At 41.4% G+C, this 15,527-nt stretch overlaps 5 protein-coding genes across 5 annotated transcripts; 3 read left to right on the top strand and 2 right to left on the bottom strand.

Annotated features, from left to right (window-relative positions):
• Positions 1-2,019: 2,019 nt before the first annotated feature.
• On the bottom strand, positions 2,020-2,863 carry PV05_03423 (uncharacterized protein; the record flags this gene model as incomplete). Its single annotated transcript, XM_013464061.1, has 3 exons — positions 2,708-2,863; positions 2,556-2,654; positions 2,020-2,493 (listed from the first exon to the last, which is right to left on the bottom strand). Exons 1-3 carry the CDS (start codon positions 2,759-2,761, stop codon positions 2,020-2,022), a joined length of 627 nt encoding a protein of 208 aa, XP_013319515.1. The 5' UTR covers positions 2,762-2,863.
• A 6,665-nt stretch (positions 2,864-9,528) lies between these two features.
• Positions 9,529-10,843, top strand: PV05_03422 (uncharacterized protein; the record flags this gene model as incomplete). Its single annotated transcript, XM_013464060.1, has 4 exons — positions 9,529-9,869; positions 9,915-10,306; positions 10,367-10,425; positions 10,487-10,843. The coding sequence occupies 4 exons, from the start codon at positions 9,529-9,531 to the stop codon at positions 10,841-10,843; spliced, it is 1,149 nt and encodes a 382-aa protein (XP_013319514.1).
• Positions 10,844-11,588: 745 nt separating this feature from the next.
• On the top strand, positions 11,589-12,726 carry PV05_03421 (uncharacterized protein; the record flags this gene model as incomplete). Its single annotated transcript, XM_013464059.1, has 3 exons — positions 11,589-11,671; positions 12,137-12,243; positions 12,299-12,726. 3 exons carry the CDS (start codon positions 11,589-11,591, stop codon positions 12,724-12,726), a joined length of 618 nt encoding a protein of 205 aa, XP_013319513.1.
• A 143-nt stretch (positions 12,727-12,869) lies between these two features.
• PV05_03420 (uncharacterized protein) lies at positions 12,870-13,336 on the bottom strand (the record flags this gene model as incomplete). Its single annotated transcript, XM_013464058.1, has 2 exons — positions 12,870-13,160; positions 13,253-13,336. The coding sequence occupies 2 exons, from the start codon at positions 13,334-13,336 to the stop codon at positions 12,984-12,986; spliced, it is 261 nt and encodes an 86-aa protein (XP_013319512.1). The 3' UTR covers positions 12,870-12,983.
• A 1,515-nt stretch (positions 13,337-14,851) lies between these two features.
• Positions 14,852-15,430, top strand: PV05_03419 (uncharacterized protein; the record flags this gene model as incomplete). The annotated part of the gene is made up of 1 exon (XM_013464057.1): positions 14,852-15,430. One exon carries the CDS (start codon positions 14,852-14,854, stop codon positions 15,428-15,430), a length of 579 nt encoding a protein of 192 aa, XP_013319511.1.
• Positions 15,431-15,527: the final 97 nt, after the last annotated feature.

The raw sequence follows: 15,527 nt of genomic DNA, 5'->3' as shown, positions 1-15,527 counted from the left end.
GTCCCAAAAAGCGGATCGTCGATTTCAGCAGGAAGCAAGGGCAAGGGGGCGAGACTCACTTCTACCGAGTCCGAACCCCCCAAGATGTGCATGATCCCGCTTACCAGGATTGATCATTGACAACAGGGAAAGAAGGCAAGAGACGGCACATCGACATTGGCCAGCTGCTTCACCGACTTTCATGTTGAGATGAAGTGTGAGAGGGGTTTGCTTGCAGAACACATACCATGAGCTCATGTGGCTTTTCGAGTGATAACCGAAAGAGTACGGAAGTGATTCATGATGGCCTGGGGTGACTGGGATGCTTGTCGCTCGTCGCTCGTCGGACTCGTCCTCCCTGCCGGCTGAAGTCTCCAGACGCGAACAGGATGATGAAGTCTTGAGGCGTGAACGAGATGATGAAGTGCTGGGGCGGGAAGAGATTGATGAAGTCTTGAGGCTTGGACAGGATGACTGGCAGAATGAATCTGCCCGCTTTGTCGCCGTTTCCCCTTTCGAGGCCAGCCTCGTGCAATGCCATTGATCAAGTGTCCATCAGGCGACATACAGAGTGTCCCCCTTGGTACCTGATCGCCCAGTTCCTGTTGTTGGACTCTAATGCGTAGAGAACTGATTGATTGTCATGTCATGGCTAGAGAGAGAAATCTACGAAACAATGACAGAAATCCAACTAGGCAGCCGATTGGTGGGTAGCGCCAAGAGTGAGGCTAGGCAGCCATCCAGGCAACACTCACGTGACTCGGCAATTGCCAACACCTGTCCTTGTCAAAAGGGTTCCCCAGATTTGTCGCGTGGGACTTTCAAAGGACAAAGAACGAAACAATCGATGTAAGTGGTGCCGCAAACGCGGCTGTCGCTCCAGAGAGTTCGCGAGAGGTCTTTATTGAGTTGTTGCTGTCAGGTAACACTGCAACGGTGGTGTAACGGAACAAGAAGAGGTTACACTCGAAGGATCAGTGTAACCTCTCTCGTTACACGGACAACCCGGCCAGTGGCGTTGCTTGCGATAATGCACGTACCGCGATTGGAAGGTAAGGAGGCGATAGACTCTCCTGAGAACTCTGCCAGCGACAACGAGCCAGCCATACGCTGAAGCTTGTTTCTGCCGGCGTGACGCCATGCCAGTGAGCCCGAGTGACACGGCTCCTTCTCTCTTCTCGAACAATTGAGGTTGCTGGCGTTCACTGAGCGTATCTGACGTCCAAGGGGCTTGTGGCAATGAGAACAGCTTTAGGCACAGTTGGAGCAGGCATAGTGGGCTGAGCGCTGAGCGCTGAGGATGACCTGCAGTGCCTGCAAGGCTGGCTATGGATTGAGCTGTCAAACTCAGGCATTCCAATTACCCGACAGCTACAGTATATAGTTAGGGGCTCGTCCGCCCGGACCCTTAGGTACTCAACAGACATCTCCTCAACAATTCTTGGATAAGAGTTTCTCCTCTGGGCGTGATTCGGCCTTTGATCGGCCATGGGTTGGCAGCTCGACTGGTACTCGACTCTGAGCGTGGCAGCCCGTCATTCCAGACCTCGAGCACAACGTAAGCCTTTGGACCAGGCTGGGTATACTGTGATTGAAAGGACTTGAGTGATGGGGTGAGCTCCGGATCATTGGTGACCGGCTCGGTTGGATATTGATGCGCATGGCTGGCGGGATTGCAGTTTTCGCTGGCGACCGGCGGGCGGGAACATTTGGCAAGGTCCCATAAAGGAATGGCATCTTGTTATGCGTGGGTTTGTGTACAGTATTCCCAAACATCAGCTTTTCACGATTGAATGCTACAGAAGACTCTAAGACTGTGACGCTGTGTCCGTTGGTCCCTGAGTTGCACTCGCGGTTGGCTGGCTTCACATCGCAGTTGTGCGTGAACGTGAACCATGGTCGGGCGTGGGCAGGACTATCACCACCAATTTCGAAAGAACCAATTCAAATCAGCCATGCTGCTCAGGCTGATATGGACTGGAGAACGTAGCATTCTGCTCGATGGATGAGTGATCTGGGATCGTAGCACGAGTAATTCATTCAATAGTCTGACAAGCCGTTGCACTCTACGACTTCTCCTCTGTAGTCAAACACGAACCTGCTCCACTGGACCCTGTACACGGTCCATGTAACGACCCGTCTGGTAAGCCGTCGTTCGCCCTGGGCGATTTCAAACCCCCAGACTTCCTCGCTCTGGAACCCCCGACCATCAATGTTTTTGGACCAAGTTTGAAGCTGTTCGTCGTCCAGAAAGCCCGAGCCGGTGGTGCCGTTAGGGAGCTTCTCCGCCTGCAGGAAGGCGGCATCGTCGGCCGATCCGGGACCTTGCAATTGGAGTTGGCCGGTCTTGAAGAGTCGTGATTTGTGTTGGCACTTGCCACTAATCAATGCGTCGAGATGTTCGGCATCATGCCAATCCAGTACACGGATGTCTTCCGTTCTTGGATTTCCGCCAACGGCTGTGGTGATGTCGATATGGAGGAGCCGATTTCGGCGATAGGATTTGATCGTGAGCTGTGTCGAGTCAGACATGGCAAGTTGGGGAAACGATGATCTGGCGTCGTCTCAGAACGCACCACAACGGGATACGCGAATGCTAGAAATGCTTCGTGGACCGTCCAGCTCGCTCCTTGGAGAGTGTGCATCGCCTCGACTCCGTCAGAGAGGGATGTGTTCTTGCATGCTGTCAGAGGGCGACTCAAGTTCATCACGATCAATAAGCACTCACTATGTAAAATTTGCCAGACAGGCTGGCGCAGGTGAGTTCAGCCGGTGCGGCCATGGCTGCGGGTTGGAGAAGTCGAGACTGCTGGAGGGTGGACAAGGCTGCAGGGAGATAGGACACTCGTCGATACTAGTATTTCAAATCATGGTGTTGGTCTCTTCAAGAGGATTCTGTTGAACTAAGGCGTAGACAGTCTCTCAACCTCAAAGGCTGTAGTATCTCATTTTCAGCCTTTCGGGTTGGTGTTGACAAGACCACATGCAATTGGTGGCTTTACCTGATTTGGGCCGTGTGTCCGGCCCAACGCTTTCCCGAAAGAAAGTACCTCGTATATGTTTGGCATCGTGGTGGCATGCAATTTCAGAGCCCTGGTTGGGCTTCTCCGGACCTTGTCACAGCGACATTTCGCTCGGTGGTTGGCCGCCACCAAGTACTCTGGCCAATCCACGGTACTCGTAACTAGAGCTCGTCTCGTCATCATTGGGAGAGAGGCCCGCTGGCGCCTGTCCTGTGATCATGGCTGGATGCACTTGATCTGTTCGACTCCGCAGAAAGGTTGCATTGCTACCTGGGTTTGGGACTTGTGGAAAGCAAGTGTAGCCGGGCCAGACTCAGTTGTCTTGACTCGAGCCCCAGGGTGTTTCCCCGCAAATCACCTCACTAGCCCCAATTCCAAGTGGGAATAAGTTGGTGTTCCGAGCACAGAGATCGGCCCGTCAATCAAAGGGAGACAGACTTGCAGGATCCGTGGAGCCATCGTGAGCTGAGTCCGTGGGGCCGAGGGTGAGGGAAGTCTCGCCGCAAAGCTACTACTTGTAGGACTCTAATGCGTAGAGAACTGATTGATTGTCATGTCATGGCTAGAGAGAGAGAAATCTATGAAACAATGACAGAAATCCAACTAGGCAGCCGATTGGTGGGTAGCGCCAAGAGTGAGGCTAGGCAGCCATCTAGGCAACACTTACGTGACTGGGCAACTGCCCTGTCGCCAACACCCCCCCATCACTCTGGCGCGCAAACACCTAATCCCTGTTGGTTCAACGCTATAAATAAATTCTGCCGTTTCCTATATTAATTTAGTTTGTCAGCCTAATAACTTTTTGTACCTTTATATACTTTTTGCTAATTTCCCTTAAAAATATTAAATATCGTAACGCCGTCTAGCGCTCGTAAAAATATTCTCTTTAATGCTAATTTTAAGCGCTTTAATTAATCGAAAAAATTAATATATAGTTTTAAAAAACTCGTTAGATTTAGTCTTTTTAGCTTTAGTTGCGCTTTTATATAGACTACGCCCTTTTATTTACGTCTTCTTTCTTTATAAGGATAGCGGCGGTATACGCGTAAAAATCTATAATTCCTAGTCTATAGGAGCGTTGTTCCTTTATCCTCTTAGGATATCTTATAGTTATCGTATTTCTAGTTATCGTCGAAATCTCTCGAACTTAGATTATACTAATGGTTTCGTTATATTATTAGTTACTATATCGTTTATTCGGATATACTTAAAAGTGATTGTTTCGTTAGCGACTTTCTCTCTTATATAGTAATACTAAAACTTAATATAATAAGTCTTTAACTATATTAAACTCTATACTATTATAATAGTATTAATATTATCTTTATAAATAAGCGTTAAATAGTTCTTCTAGAATTTACTTAATTTAAGTATAAATTATTGTAAATAGATAGCTTCTTTTATCGCTATATACTCTATAATATATTTAACTTTAGTCGTCGATATTGTAGTTATTCTTTACTTTCGCGATATTTATAAAATTATATTGCTAGCTAGTTTAAAAGTATAGCCTAATATCAATTATTTATTTATTAAGTTAAGATCTCTTTAATTACTATTAAAATAGCTTTTAACTTATACTATTTTATTACCTTTTTAGTAAAGAATACTTTAGTTAGTAGTTTCTCTTAAATAGTGGAATAGATATTTTATATATTCTACTATAATTAACGATAGATTAGTATTATATTATATTAATTTCGAGACGATATAGACTATATTAGAATATATTTCTAGTATTAACTATCTAAATAATTCTATCTATTTCTAGAATTATTTAATTATCGCTTTAGAGTAAAGATCTTTAGGATCGCGTAGTTTTAATACTATCTTATTATTAAATAGTATCTTAATAGCCTTATTATTTAGAAATTTATATTTTTCGAGAATATTATTTATATAGTCTTTCTAATAAATAAAAATATATTATCTCAATAACTATAATACTTAGATACCTATAAATATCTTTAGATTATTAATATCTTATATTTTATAAGCGCTTAATAATTATTATTTAATTTATATTATCGCTATTTTTAATTAAGTAAATAACGTTAAATTATTTATATAAAGAAAAATAATTATACTCTCTATATTAATATAAATAAAATAATCTCTTTAATATTACTTAAAACCTAATTTCTTAAGTTTCTTTAAAATATTTTACTACTACTCTCGTAGAGATTAATAAAGACTAAATATAGTTTTAAGAACTTAATAGATAATACCCTTTTTACTATAGCTATATAAAAGTTTTATATAAATTTTCTTTACTAATCTAGTATTAAGAAAAGTATCGATTATATTTATTTATCTTATCTTAAGATCTTTAATCGTTATAATAGTTAATAATAATTAGATAGAACTAGATCTAGTCGCTACAATATAAATATTGTTATAGTCTTATCCTTTAATTTATTTATTATTATAGATAATTTATCTTATTTTCTTACGATCTAGTTTTTTAATTAGAATCTAATACCTTAATAATATATTTATACTAGGATAGTATTAAACTTCTTATTAAGTATTAATAGTGATATATTCCTTAATTTATATCGTAATTATTTAACGTTATTTCTCTCTATTAAAACTATTAATAGTATCTTTATAAAAGAGATTTTTTAAATCTATAATTACACTAGTATTAAGAACCGCGCTTATAGTTATATTCTTAATTATTTTTTAAGTAGGATATCGCTAATACTCTCTACAATGTAGTTTTAGCTTTAAAGATAGTAGAGTTTATTCTATCTCTATTATATTAATTTTAAGATTTTCTTCTCTATAAAATAATAAGTATAGTACTTTAAAAGTATCTATAATATCTTTATTCTCGTCGAAATCCTTAATCTTTATAATAGATTTCTTAAAATAACTTTTATTATTTACTTTATTTATTATAATATCTTATATCTCTAAAATCTATTACTTTATAGAATTGTAAATATAATAAATATATTATTCTTATTTATATCTAACTAAAATATAAAACTTTTCTTTATTAATAAGTTTACCTTTATATTTTTCCTTTAATATATAAATAAATATCTTTAATTTAATAATCTATAAGTAAAATAAGTTAGGTTTAATACTATTAATCTTTTTAAATAGAGTCTTCTCTTTTAATAATCTTAATAGATTATAATTTTAAAGGTACGCTATTATCGTCATTAACTTCTTTTATAAGAACTTCGATAGATAGACGTCTTTTATTATAGCGCGTACTTTACTTATAAGAGTTTAATTTATACGCTTTATAATACTATTAGATTTAGAGCTATAGCTAACTATTAGCTCGCTAAAGATATCTTAATCTTTTAAGTATCTTTATAAGGTAATATCTAGATACTTTTTCTTTTTATTATTATAGACTATCTTAATTAAATAACTAGTGTTAGATTATCGTTATTAATATTTTTTTATATAATAAATAGTTTTATCTTTTATTTTTAAGAAGTAAATTTATATCTAATATATAAAATTATCGATAATAATTATAATATAACGATTGTTTTATAGATTAATAATATTCTATAAACTAAATAAGTTAGTATAGATTAGGCTTTCTCTAATAGTTACTTTACTAAATATTACTCTATTTTATAGAGATTATATCTAATTTATAAGAAGATAATAGTCGTATTTATAATTTATAGAACCTTTAAAATTTATACTATTAGCGATATCGCGTAACTTTTTAATATTATTTATTCTTAGATAGTTTATTTAACGATATTAGATATACGCTATATCCTTACCCTTTATCGCTAAAGCTATAGTTATATCGTATAGTTTTTAGTAAAGTCGGTCGCGATTATATACTAGTTATCTTTAATAGATAGATTCTATTAATTTATAAAATCAATAATACTTTATTATAGTTCTTATATAGATTATTAAGTATATTATTAATATCTTTAAATATTATCTCTATATTTTATTCTTTTAGGGATATAATATTAAGAAGATTATAATTAAGATTTAATATATACTAGACTTTATTAAATTAAATATTTATAATATTATTGTCTTTTAAATAATTAAGGATAATATTTTTATAGCTTTTTATATAAACTCTCTCGTTATTTATAATATTAATAGCTATTATTATAGCTTTATAATTAATATAGTTATCTTATCGATATATTATATAATAAGAAGTCTCGCTATCTAGTATATAAATTTACTCTCTATTCTTAAGACTCTCTTAGTTATAAGGATTAGTTTTTATAGTTATAATATAATTATATTTATAAACTATCTTTATAGTTTTAATCTCGTTATTTTAAGGCTAATGTTATAAAGATTTTCTAATAGTTTTAACTATATTATTAAAATTTATTTATATTGTTATATTAGTAGTTTTATCTATATCTTTATTACGATTTTTACTTTTCGAAGCTTTTTATAAATTATTTCTTATCTTATTACTTTATACTATATTTTATAAATTCGAGCGATAATTAGTTTATTTATAATTAAAGATTTTATAAATAATATACTCTTCTTAATATTATTCTCTCTTAAGCTTTATATTTTTATCGTCGTTATTATATTTATTACTAAATAAGTCCTTATTTTTATTCTTTTTATTAAAAGATAAGTTATCGTTATTACGTTTATTCTAAACCTTAAAAATAACTCTTATCTTCGTATTTATTTTCTTTTAAAATTTCTTAAAGAATATTAACTAAATAATTTTATTAAATAATCTTATATCCTTATTTATAGATAAAAGCTATAAAATCAAAATTTTAAAGGAATCTCTAATTTTATTAATAAAGATTATTAATTAAATATTATTATCTAAAAAATATTTAAATATAATAAAGTTAGACTAGATTTACTTTATTTTATTAATATATTTCTTAAAGCTATTATAACTTTAATAGATAATAGTATTAATTAGTTTTATTTACTTATAAATTAATATAAATCTCTATTACTTATATATTTATTTAAGATATTTCTAATAATCTTTAGTATTTTTCTTTTTATTAATAATAGTTTATATATAAATATTATAGAGATTATAAATAATATTTAAAGCCTTCTCGCTAGCTTTTTAATATTCCTTTTATATTATAAAAGCTACTTTTCTTTATTTAACTTTTACGTTATTTATCTTTTAAGAAAAGAAAGTATTATTCTTATTAAGCTATTTTCCTTTATTAATAAGTTATTATATAATATAAGCTTTTCTCTTCTTAATATTTAATTTATTAAGATTTAATAATTTATTATTAAGAATATTACTTAAGTATTCTTTAGTATATAATTTTATTTTAGCTATTAATATTTAGATAGTATAGTTACTTTTACTTTTTAGGATAGTTCGCGCCTTATTTTTCTTCGATAATCTCTTTATAACTATATTAATTATAATATATTATTATTAATACTATTAAACTAAATATTTATTTAATAACGAAGAATTACTACTTAAACTTTAGGCTAATAAACGAAGAATATTTACTAAGATTAATTATTTTAATTTACTATAAAACTAATAATAGCTTATAGTATTATATTTTTATTTTTTCTTAATTAATCGCTAGTAAAGAAATTAGTCGAGAAAATAAGAAGAATATACTATTAAGTAAATTTTACGTAATTAATAGAGTAGAATAAAGTTATATTCGCTACCGTCTCTATATAAGCGAGATTTTAAGATTTAGCCTCTAACCGAGATTACGGCCTAATTCGAGCGTTTCTTGAGCGCCGCGTCTTCTCTAGACGCCTCGTCGGCCTCGAAACCTCTGTAAAAGCGATAAATTAATATCAGCAACACTATAATTAGTCGCGTAAGGAACTTATAACCTATAGGACTCTAATGCGTAGAGAACTGATTAATTGTTATATCATGGCTAGAGAGAGAGAAATCTATGAAACAATGACAGAAATCCAACTAGGCAGCCGATTGGTGGGTAGCGCCAAGAGTGAGGCTAGGCAGCCATCCAGGCAACACTCACGTGACTGGGCAACTGCCCTGTCGCCAACACTACTACTATCCGTATAGTATACAAGTAGTAAGATCGAAGCTCGAGAAGTGAAGCGACCAGATGCCAGATCCTAGTTGAAATTCTAATCTGAACTTGAGAGGTTACTTGTATTGGTCATTTCAAATACGAGAATCCAGCCTCCTCCCTAGTGAATACTACGTACAACATGCTCTTCTGGCACATGATTGGAGGAAGCATTACACATGTCCATCGAGACGGTCGTTAATTGGCAGCAACACTCAATTACGAAACCAAGACTCGTATTACCTAGAAAGGCACTTCACTGCAAGCAGGGGATCGGTACGGCAGCATCCAACAGGACTGCCTCGTTTGCACACCATCCAGTGTACAGAGTATATCTACCCTCCTCTATGCTTTGTGTCATCGAAGCTGTGCGTAACCAAAACTCCCAGCCTATTTTTCCCACCACTTTTGCCTTCGTTTCCACAGGCTCTTCTGCCCTTTTCACCTTTTCTGTCTTCTCCATCTTTTCTATGGCTTTGCAAAACAGCCTGGCCACCATGTGGAAAACCCAGCATCCGCCTATGAAATTCATAGATGAGCCCGAGCCAAAGGAGTTCGAGCCTGGTCGTCCGCCAACGAAGTACATGGATCGTCTACCAGAAAGCTGTCTGTGGCAGATCATCAATACCATTGCCGACGCGGAGCCATTGTCTCCAGTCGAGCCAACGAGCATGCACACCCTCATGCAGCTTTCACTTGTCGACAAACGTACACGCTATTTGTGCCTTCCATTCCTCTTCACATTTACGCAGCTGGAGCTGGACCAACCACGCAACGGCTTGCATAGGCATGTCAAGGCTCTGGCCAAAGCACCACTCCTGGTCAAATCCAACATAACGTAAGTCAAGGCTCGCCATGTCGAATCCCTGGCTTACTTCTTTAGCGACCTGACACTCGATTTGTTCCCAGATCGGATTACATACTACGGTTCTGGTCCGCGGAGCATTGCCAAAGACATTGTGGCTTGCCTTGCAGCCCTGCCGAATCTCACCGACCTTCACGTTGGTTTGGCAAACGACTCCGGGCTGGCAATCGAGTTGCGACGAGCCTTGCAGAGACCGCCAGTGCAGCTCCCAGGCGTCAAGAAACTCAGGATATCAGGAGTGCACAATCCCGGTTGCCTTATACGAGCTTGTCCCTCCGTGAGACATCTTTCCATCACAAGCGAGCTAGATGAGGACTGGAAGTCAGCTCTCGGGGAGATAAGACATATGCTCGATTTGATCTGCGTGGAGCTGATGAACCTCCGCGGATGGAAAGTCGCACAGCTCATAGGTGAGGACGAACGAGAATGATTTCAGTGGGCGCACTGAGTGCTGACCGTTGGCTGTGTAGACTTGTACCCCTTCATGTCCTTTGTTCCTAATTTGGCGGTGAAAGGACGACTGGATTGTGTGAAACTAACTGCAAGGCTGACTCTGCCGATGTTTTACTTCGATGCTGACGGGTGAGCAGGACCTTGGACTGTTCTTCATGATGTTCGCCCGCCTCGAGACGCTGGCCATCACAGACACACAGCGAATGTTCGGGTCCTATCTCGCCCTGTTCAAAGAGGATTGCGACAACTGGCACGATGTAATCGCAATGGCACAAGACAGCCACCCTGGCACGGAAGACCCTAAAGTTGTTGCATTACGATATTTAAACCCCCCTTACGGTGCATTGAAGTCTGTATGCTTCCTGTCATACCCTCTCAGTTGTAACGAAAAGGAGTGGACATTTCACATCGACGGGGACAACGTCACCCTCAATGAGGAAAGATGGACTTTGACCGAGGATGGGCATGGGGGTGTTCGGGTGCGAAAGAGGTAACTGGCGGTGGCCCTGAGCGGCGATCACTGCTTGCATAACTTTTGGTAGCGCACAGGGGAGAAGGTGACGCTGTATGGGAGTCTATTGGGCTGGGTGTTGCTGTTGGGAGTCTGCTGGGCTGGGTGCTGCAACGAAGCTGATAGGATGTGCTACGAGCAGATTGGACAGGTTCCAAAAAGTCATGTTGTTTTCTTATGTGTCATCATCTACGAATAGTTGCAAGTCGAGTCCGCTCCCTTCACTTTGCATTTGCACTGGCAGGGATCTGACTCCGTAGGTCCGACTCCCACAGCCATCTTCGAGAGGAGAAGGCTGAGATGAGGGCGGCAAGGATAATCGTGCAAGCTTGTGCGGACAGTGCAGTCAGAAACGCCACATCAGGACGTGAGAATCAACCTCAGCCGTATCTTGGAGCCGCAATTGAACGCTGCTAGGCCATGAACACGAGCCGAGCAATGTATCGATCAGATATCAGATTCCCGAGCAAAGATCGGATGGGCACGACCATCGCACTAATGGGAAGACACGAGATGGCCGAGCCGCGGTGGAGTGCAGGCTCTTCTCCTTCTCCATCATTGCTCGTTACCCACACCTTTAGCGAAGTTCCAATGCTGCCTGCCAGATTCAGCTCCTGGATAACGTCATCCTTACATCCGGGCATCAGACCATCGAAAGGCACGAAACATCAGTGGCCGAAACCAAAATCTGGGTCCGTAGCCCGAGTCCGCGGTCTGCCACTCCAAGGATGCCTACAAATATGAAGAAGGATGATGAAGATGAAGAAGGCCAGTTGATCGATCGAGTGTTCCTCAGCCTAACTGGCGGCTGGTACGGCCCTTCCTTCTTCATCTGCCAAATCCCACCGACGGTATCGTTGTCAATCTTCCTTTACCCACAGCAGGCACTTCCCTTTGACACTGGTGAGTGTTATCCTTGTGAAACACTTTGACATCTCATTGCTCTGAGTAACTCTGTTGATTGTGAGTTCTAAGAAAAAAAGAGTTCAGAAGCTAAATCAAGGCATATTTGAATTCGACATCCCGTTCCAGAACCTCAGCACAGGCACCACATGGCGAGCAAGATGGCACGTCGTACTCTCCTGCCTCGACAACCTGGAGTGAGAGCACCTATTAAGGTTGACCGTCCAAAGAAGCGCATCCGTGCACCGAAGCCAAGGAAGCGCGGGAACACTGTTCCTCTCGCACCCAAGCATCTGGCTTTACTCGCTCCCTGCACCGTTTGTGGGCAACAAAAACCCTGGAGTGATCGAGTAATTCCTGAACCTGTTTGCAGTTTTTGTGCTGCCGAAGGTGACAGGCGCGACTACTATCCGGTGCAAATCAGGGAGGCAGATGGCCGCAAAGAGCGCATGGACGAAGCCAAAGCCGCGGAGTTGAAAGGTTTGTTCATACAGTATACCCAACCAGTGCTCGCTGACAACGCTTTGCTTTGTAGCGTCGGAACTTGCGTCGGAACTTGCCTGGGCAAGGACCTGTCAAAGATGGGAAGTGGCAAAGTCCAAACTGGCACTATCGGAGGCGTACTGTGAGGGATTGAACAGGTTCGTCTCGCGCGCTCAGGGCCCGGAGGTTGCGTCTCTAGCCCTATATACATACGGTGTCCTTCAAATCCTCAGGGGTATGGTGCAAACTTTGAGCTCCGTGCAAGGTCGAGCAGACTTTACGACCAACTACAACTTTATCCGCAACTCACAGGAAATCATAAGCAATACACGCCGTAACAACGACCAGTTTGTAGCTGAGTGTTGTGACTACAGCTATTGGAAGCTTGGGGCCTTGCTTCTGGAGGCGGAGATGGCTCTCGAGGCTGTCTGGACAGACTGGAGCCTTTGCATCCCAACAACTGGTCGTTCTAGCACGTAACGAATTGTGGAATCACGGATTGAAGTCATGGATTGAAGACATTGCTGCGAGAATCATTGGATGGAGCGGGATGACTTGCCCACATCTGTTGCGTGTACCAATAGTTGGTGACAAAAAAGGGATATAGCAAAAAAAGAGCCAGAGACGTGGTTGCCAACAAAGTCGTTTCGTTGTTTCGTTGAATCTCATACAACTCGGTTACTTGGTCCTTGATTCGGTGGGTTTTGGCAGTTCGATCTGAATTGATTATTGATTGCTCAACTCTCCCAGAGATGCTGCAACATCTTGCGTAGATCATGCAGGCCGTCTTCCTTGGCCAGGCCAACCAGCGCCTCAAACAGGCCATTCTCCCGCTCGTCGGTGATGACATTCTGGCCCGTATATGCGCGATGTAGCTCCTCCTTTGCAGCTCTCAGCCTGACGCGGTTGGGGGACTAAGAGACACGGACAAAAGACACATGCCGATCAGTGATACGATACGAAAGACTCCCATCTCTCCTTCTCGGATCGGGGACCCTTGACTTACCTTGGACATGTCATCGACGGTGATGGCGAAGACTTCGCAGAGAGAGCAGCCGCATCCCGTCCCGTTCCCGTCTTGGTAATCCATTCTCCTCCGAAAAGGTGATATGCAATGCAATGAAGTCGGTGTGTCTCGTGTGTCTTCTGTGTGTTCGTGTGTGCAAGGATGCCTGGTGTGACTGGTAACTGGTGTCTGATGTTTGGTGTCCGGCGTCTGGTGTGTCCAACGAACATTCCCCAGGACAGCACAGACTTGGGGCTAAATAGTCAGGCTTAACTACAAGTAACCTAGAGCCATCAAGGGCGGCCACACGGGCCATTAGGGGCCTTTCAAGGATCGGAACAAGGGGCCCACCACCGGGGAGTGAGGGATGACACACTAGGCTAGCGGAGGCTAGCGATATGTCGCGAAATTCGGGCTTTGCAGCTCGCCTCTACCTAAAGAACGTCGGATCGAATGGTCTTTTCGTTTCGTTCACACTTTGCCATCCTTGAAAGGTGTCGAAAAAAGTCCGGCTGAGACAGGCTGTGAGTGTGATATGTCCGACGATCACGGTACGTCCGGTTTTGACGTTTTGACCTTGCAGATAAGTCATAGGTGGGTGGCAGCCCGAAAGCTGGCCAATAGCCCATCTCGGTCTGCCAGCATGCCACTCAATCCCCCTAACATGTTACACGAGGTTTTCGTATTGGGGGGTGAACTGTGCCCAACTGTGCTGAACATGCCTGAACATGTTCGTGACTCCACTTTGTCGCTCCTTGCAGGCTCCTTGCAATTAATTAGGCGAATAGACGAACGAAGGGAGCCCCTAAGTTAGGGGCCATCATGTTTTCCCACCACCCCCAGGGTTGGCCACACAGACTGGGAAAGGGCCCTGGAATGCACGCTACTGCAGCCTGGAACGGCCTCACAGTGATAAGCAGGCATCATGAGGGGTGTGCGCACGCATCAACTTCCAGCTGCATGACCTGTAGGAGCTGCATCCCGCTCAACATCCTTACCTGGTACTCGTACTCACCTGGTGCACACCTGGGAAAGTCCATCTTTGCATCATAGATGGGATGAGATGAGGATGAAGCAAGCCACCAAATCGCGAGTTCTGTGTGGCCTTGTCCCTCCTCTCATCACCCCTTAGAACAACCATATAAGCTGGCTTTGGGCCATCGAAGGGTTTCATTCTTCATCCTGCAACATCTTACTGCTAATCAGAACCTAATCACTTGCCTTCTCTTGCTCTTCTCAAAGTACTTCGTTTTGTTCACGATTATCATTCCCAAAAAGTCAAAACAAAAACAACCAAAACACCCTTATTACAACCTTCTTGTCTCCTGCTGTTGCTCTTCTCGAGGTACCTGCACAAGCTCGCGACTCTCCACTGCTATTGCTCTTCTCAAGGTACTTCCCCAATTGCATGATACTTCTCTGCTGCGGCTCTCCTCACGCGACTTTCACAAACCCAATGCTCCCTCCTCCTGCTGTTGCCCTCCCCAAGGTACTTTCACAAGCTCACGGTTCCCAGTCCCAGTCCCAGTCCCAGTCCAAAAACAACCCAAACACCCTTGTTACAACAATCTTCCTCCGTCCTCAGAGGACAAAACAAGAATGCACCAGCCACTGGAAACCTACATTCAGTGGGAGCTCAAGTCCGAGCAGGTCCCCTGGGCACAAGTCAAACCTGAGGCCTGGAGACGGTTCTACATCGTAGCCGGTCTTGACCTGGTCCCAGAACAAACCATAATCATTCTACGCACAGGTGCGAGAATGGACAGATTCATGTGGGCCATGGAGACCGTCCCTTGGATCCGAGAGAAACGGCCCGTTTATCTGCATACAATCCGGGGCTTGCTCTATGGATGGTTGATGTACTATAGTGGCGACCGACAGATCAAATGGGAGATCCAGCCCATTGCCTACAACGGGCCCGTCATGCTCAGGATCAAGGATGGCCGTCTCGACAAAGACGGCGAGCCCACCCACGGAACGTTGGGCTTTTGGCTCGTTGATGGGAAGGGAAACGGTGCCACGGGTTTCAATGAGAAGCCAACCGAGACCATCAAGTTTCATATCAAGACACTCCTGGAGAGTCCGGACGGCACGCTTATCAACATGCTGCAATGGAACTCCTGCCCATGGGGTAATTTCGAACAGGTGACGACGCCAGGGTCACCGGCGGCCGCGTGATCAAGCTGGAAAGAGAGGTTAAGCTGGAAAGAGAGGTTAAGCTGGAAAGAGAGGTTAAGCTGGAAAGAGAGGTTAAGCTGGAAAGAGAGGTTAAGCT

Source organism: Exophiala xenobiotica (genome assembly GCF_000835505.1).
Source record: "Exophiala xenobiotica strain CBS 118157 unplaced genomic scaffold supercont1.2, whole genome shotgun sequence".
Taxonomy (NCBI): Eukaryota; Fungi; Ascomycota; class Eurotiomycetes; order Chaetothyriales; family Herpotrichiellaceae; genus Exophiala; species Exophiala xenobiotica.
This window is presented reverse-complemented; position numbering and strand designations above follow the sequence as displayed.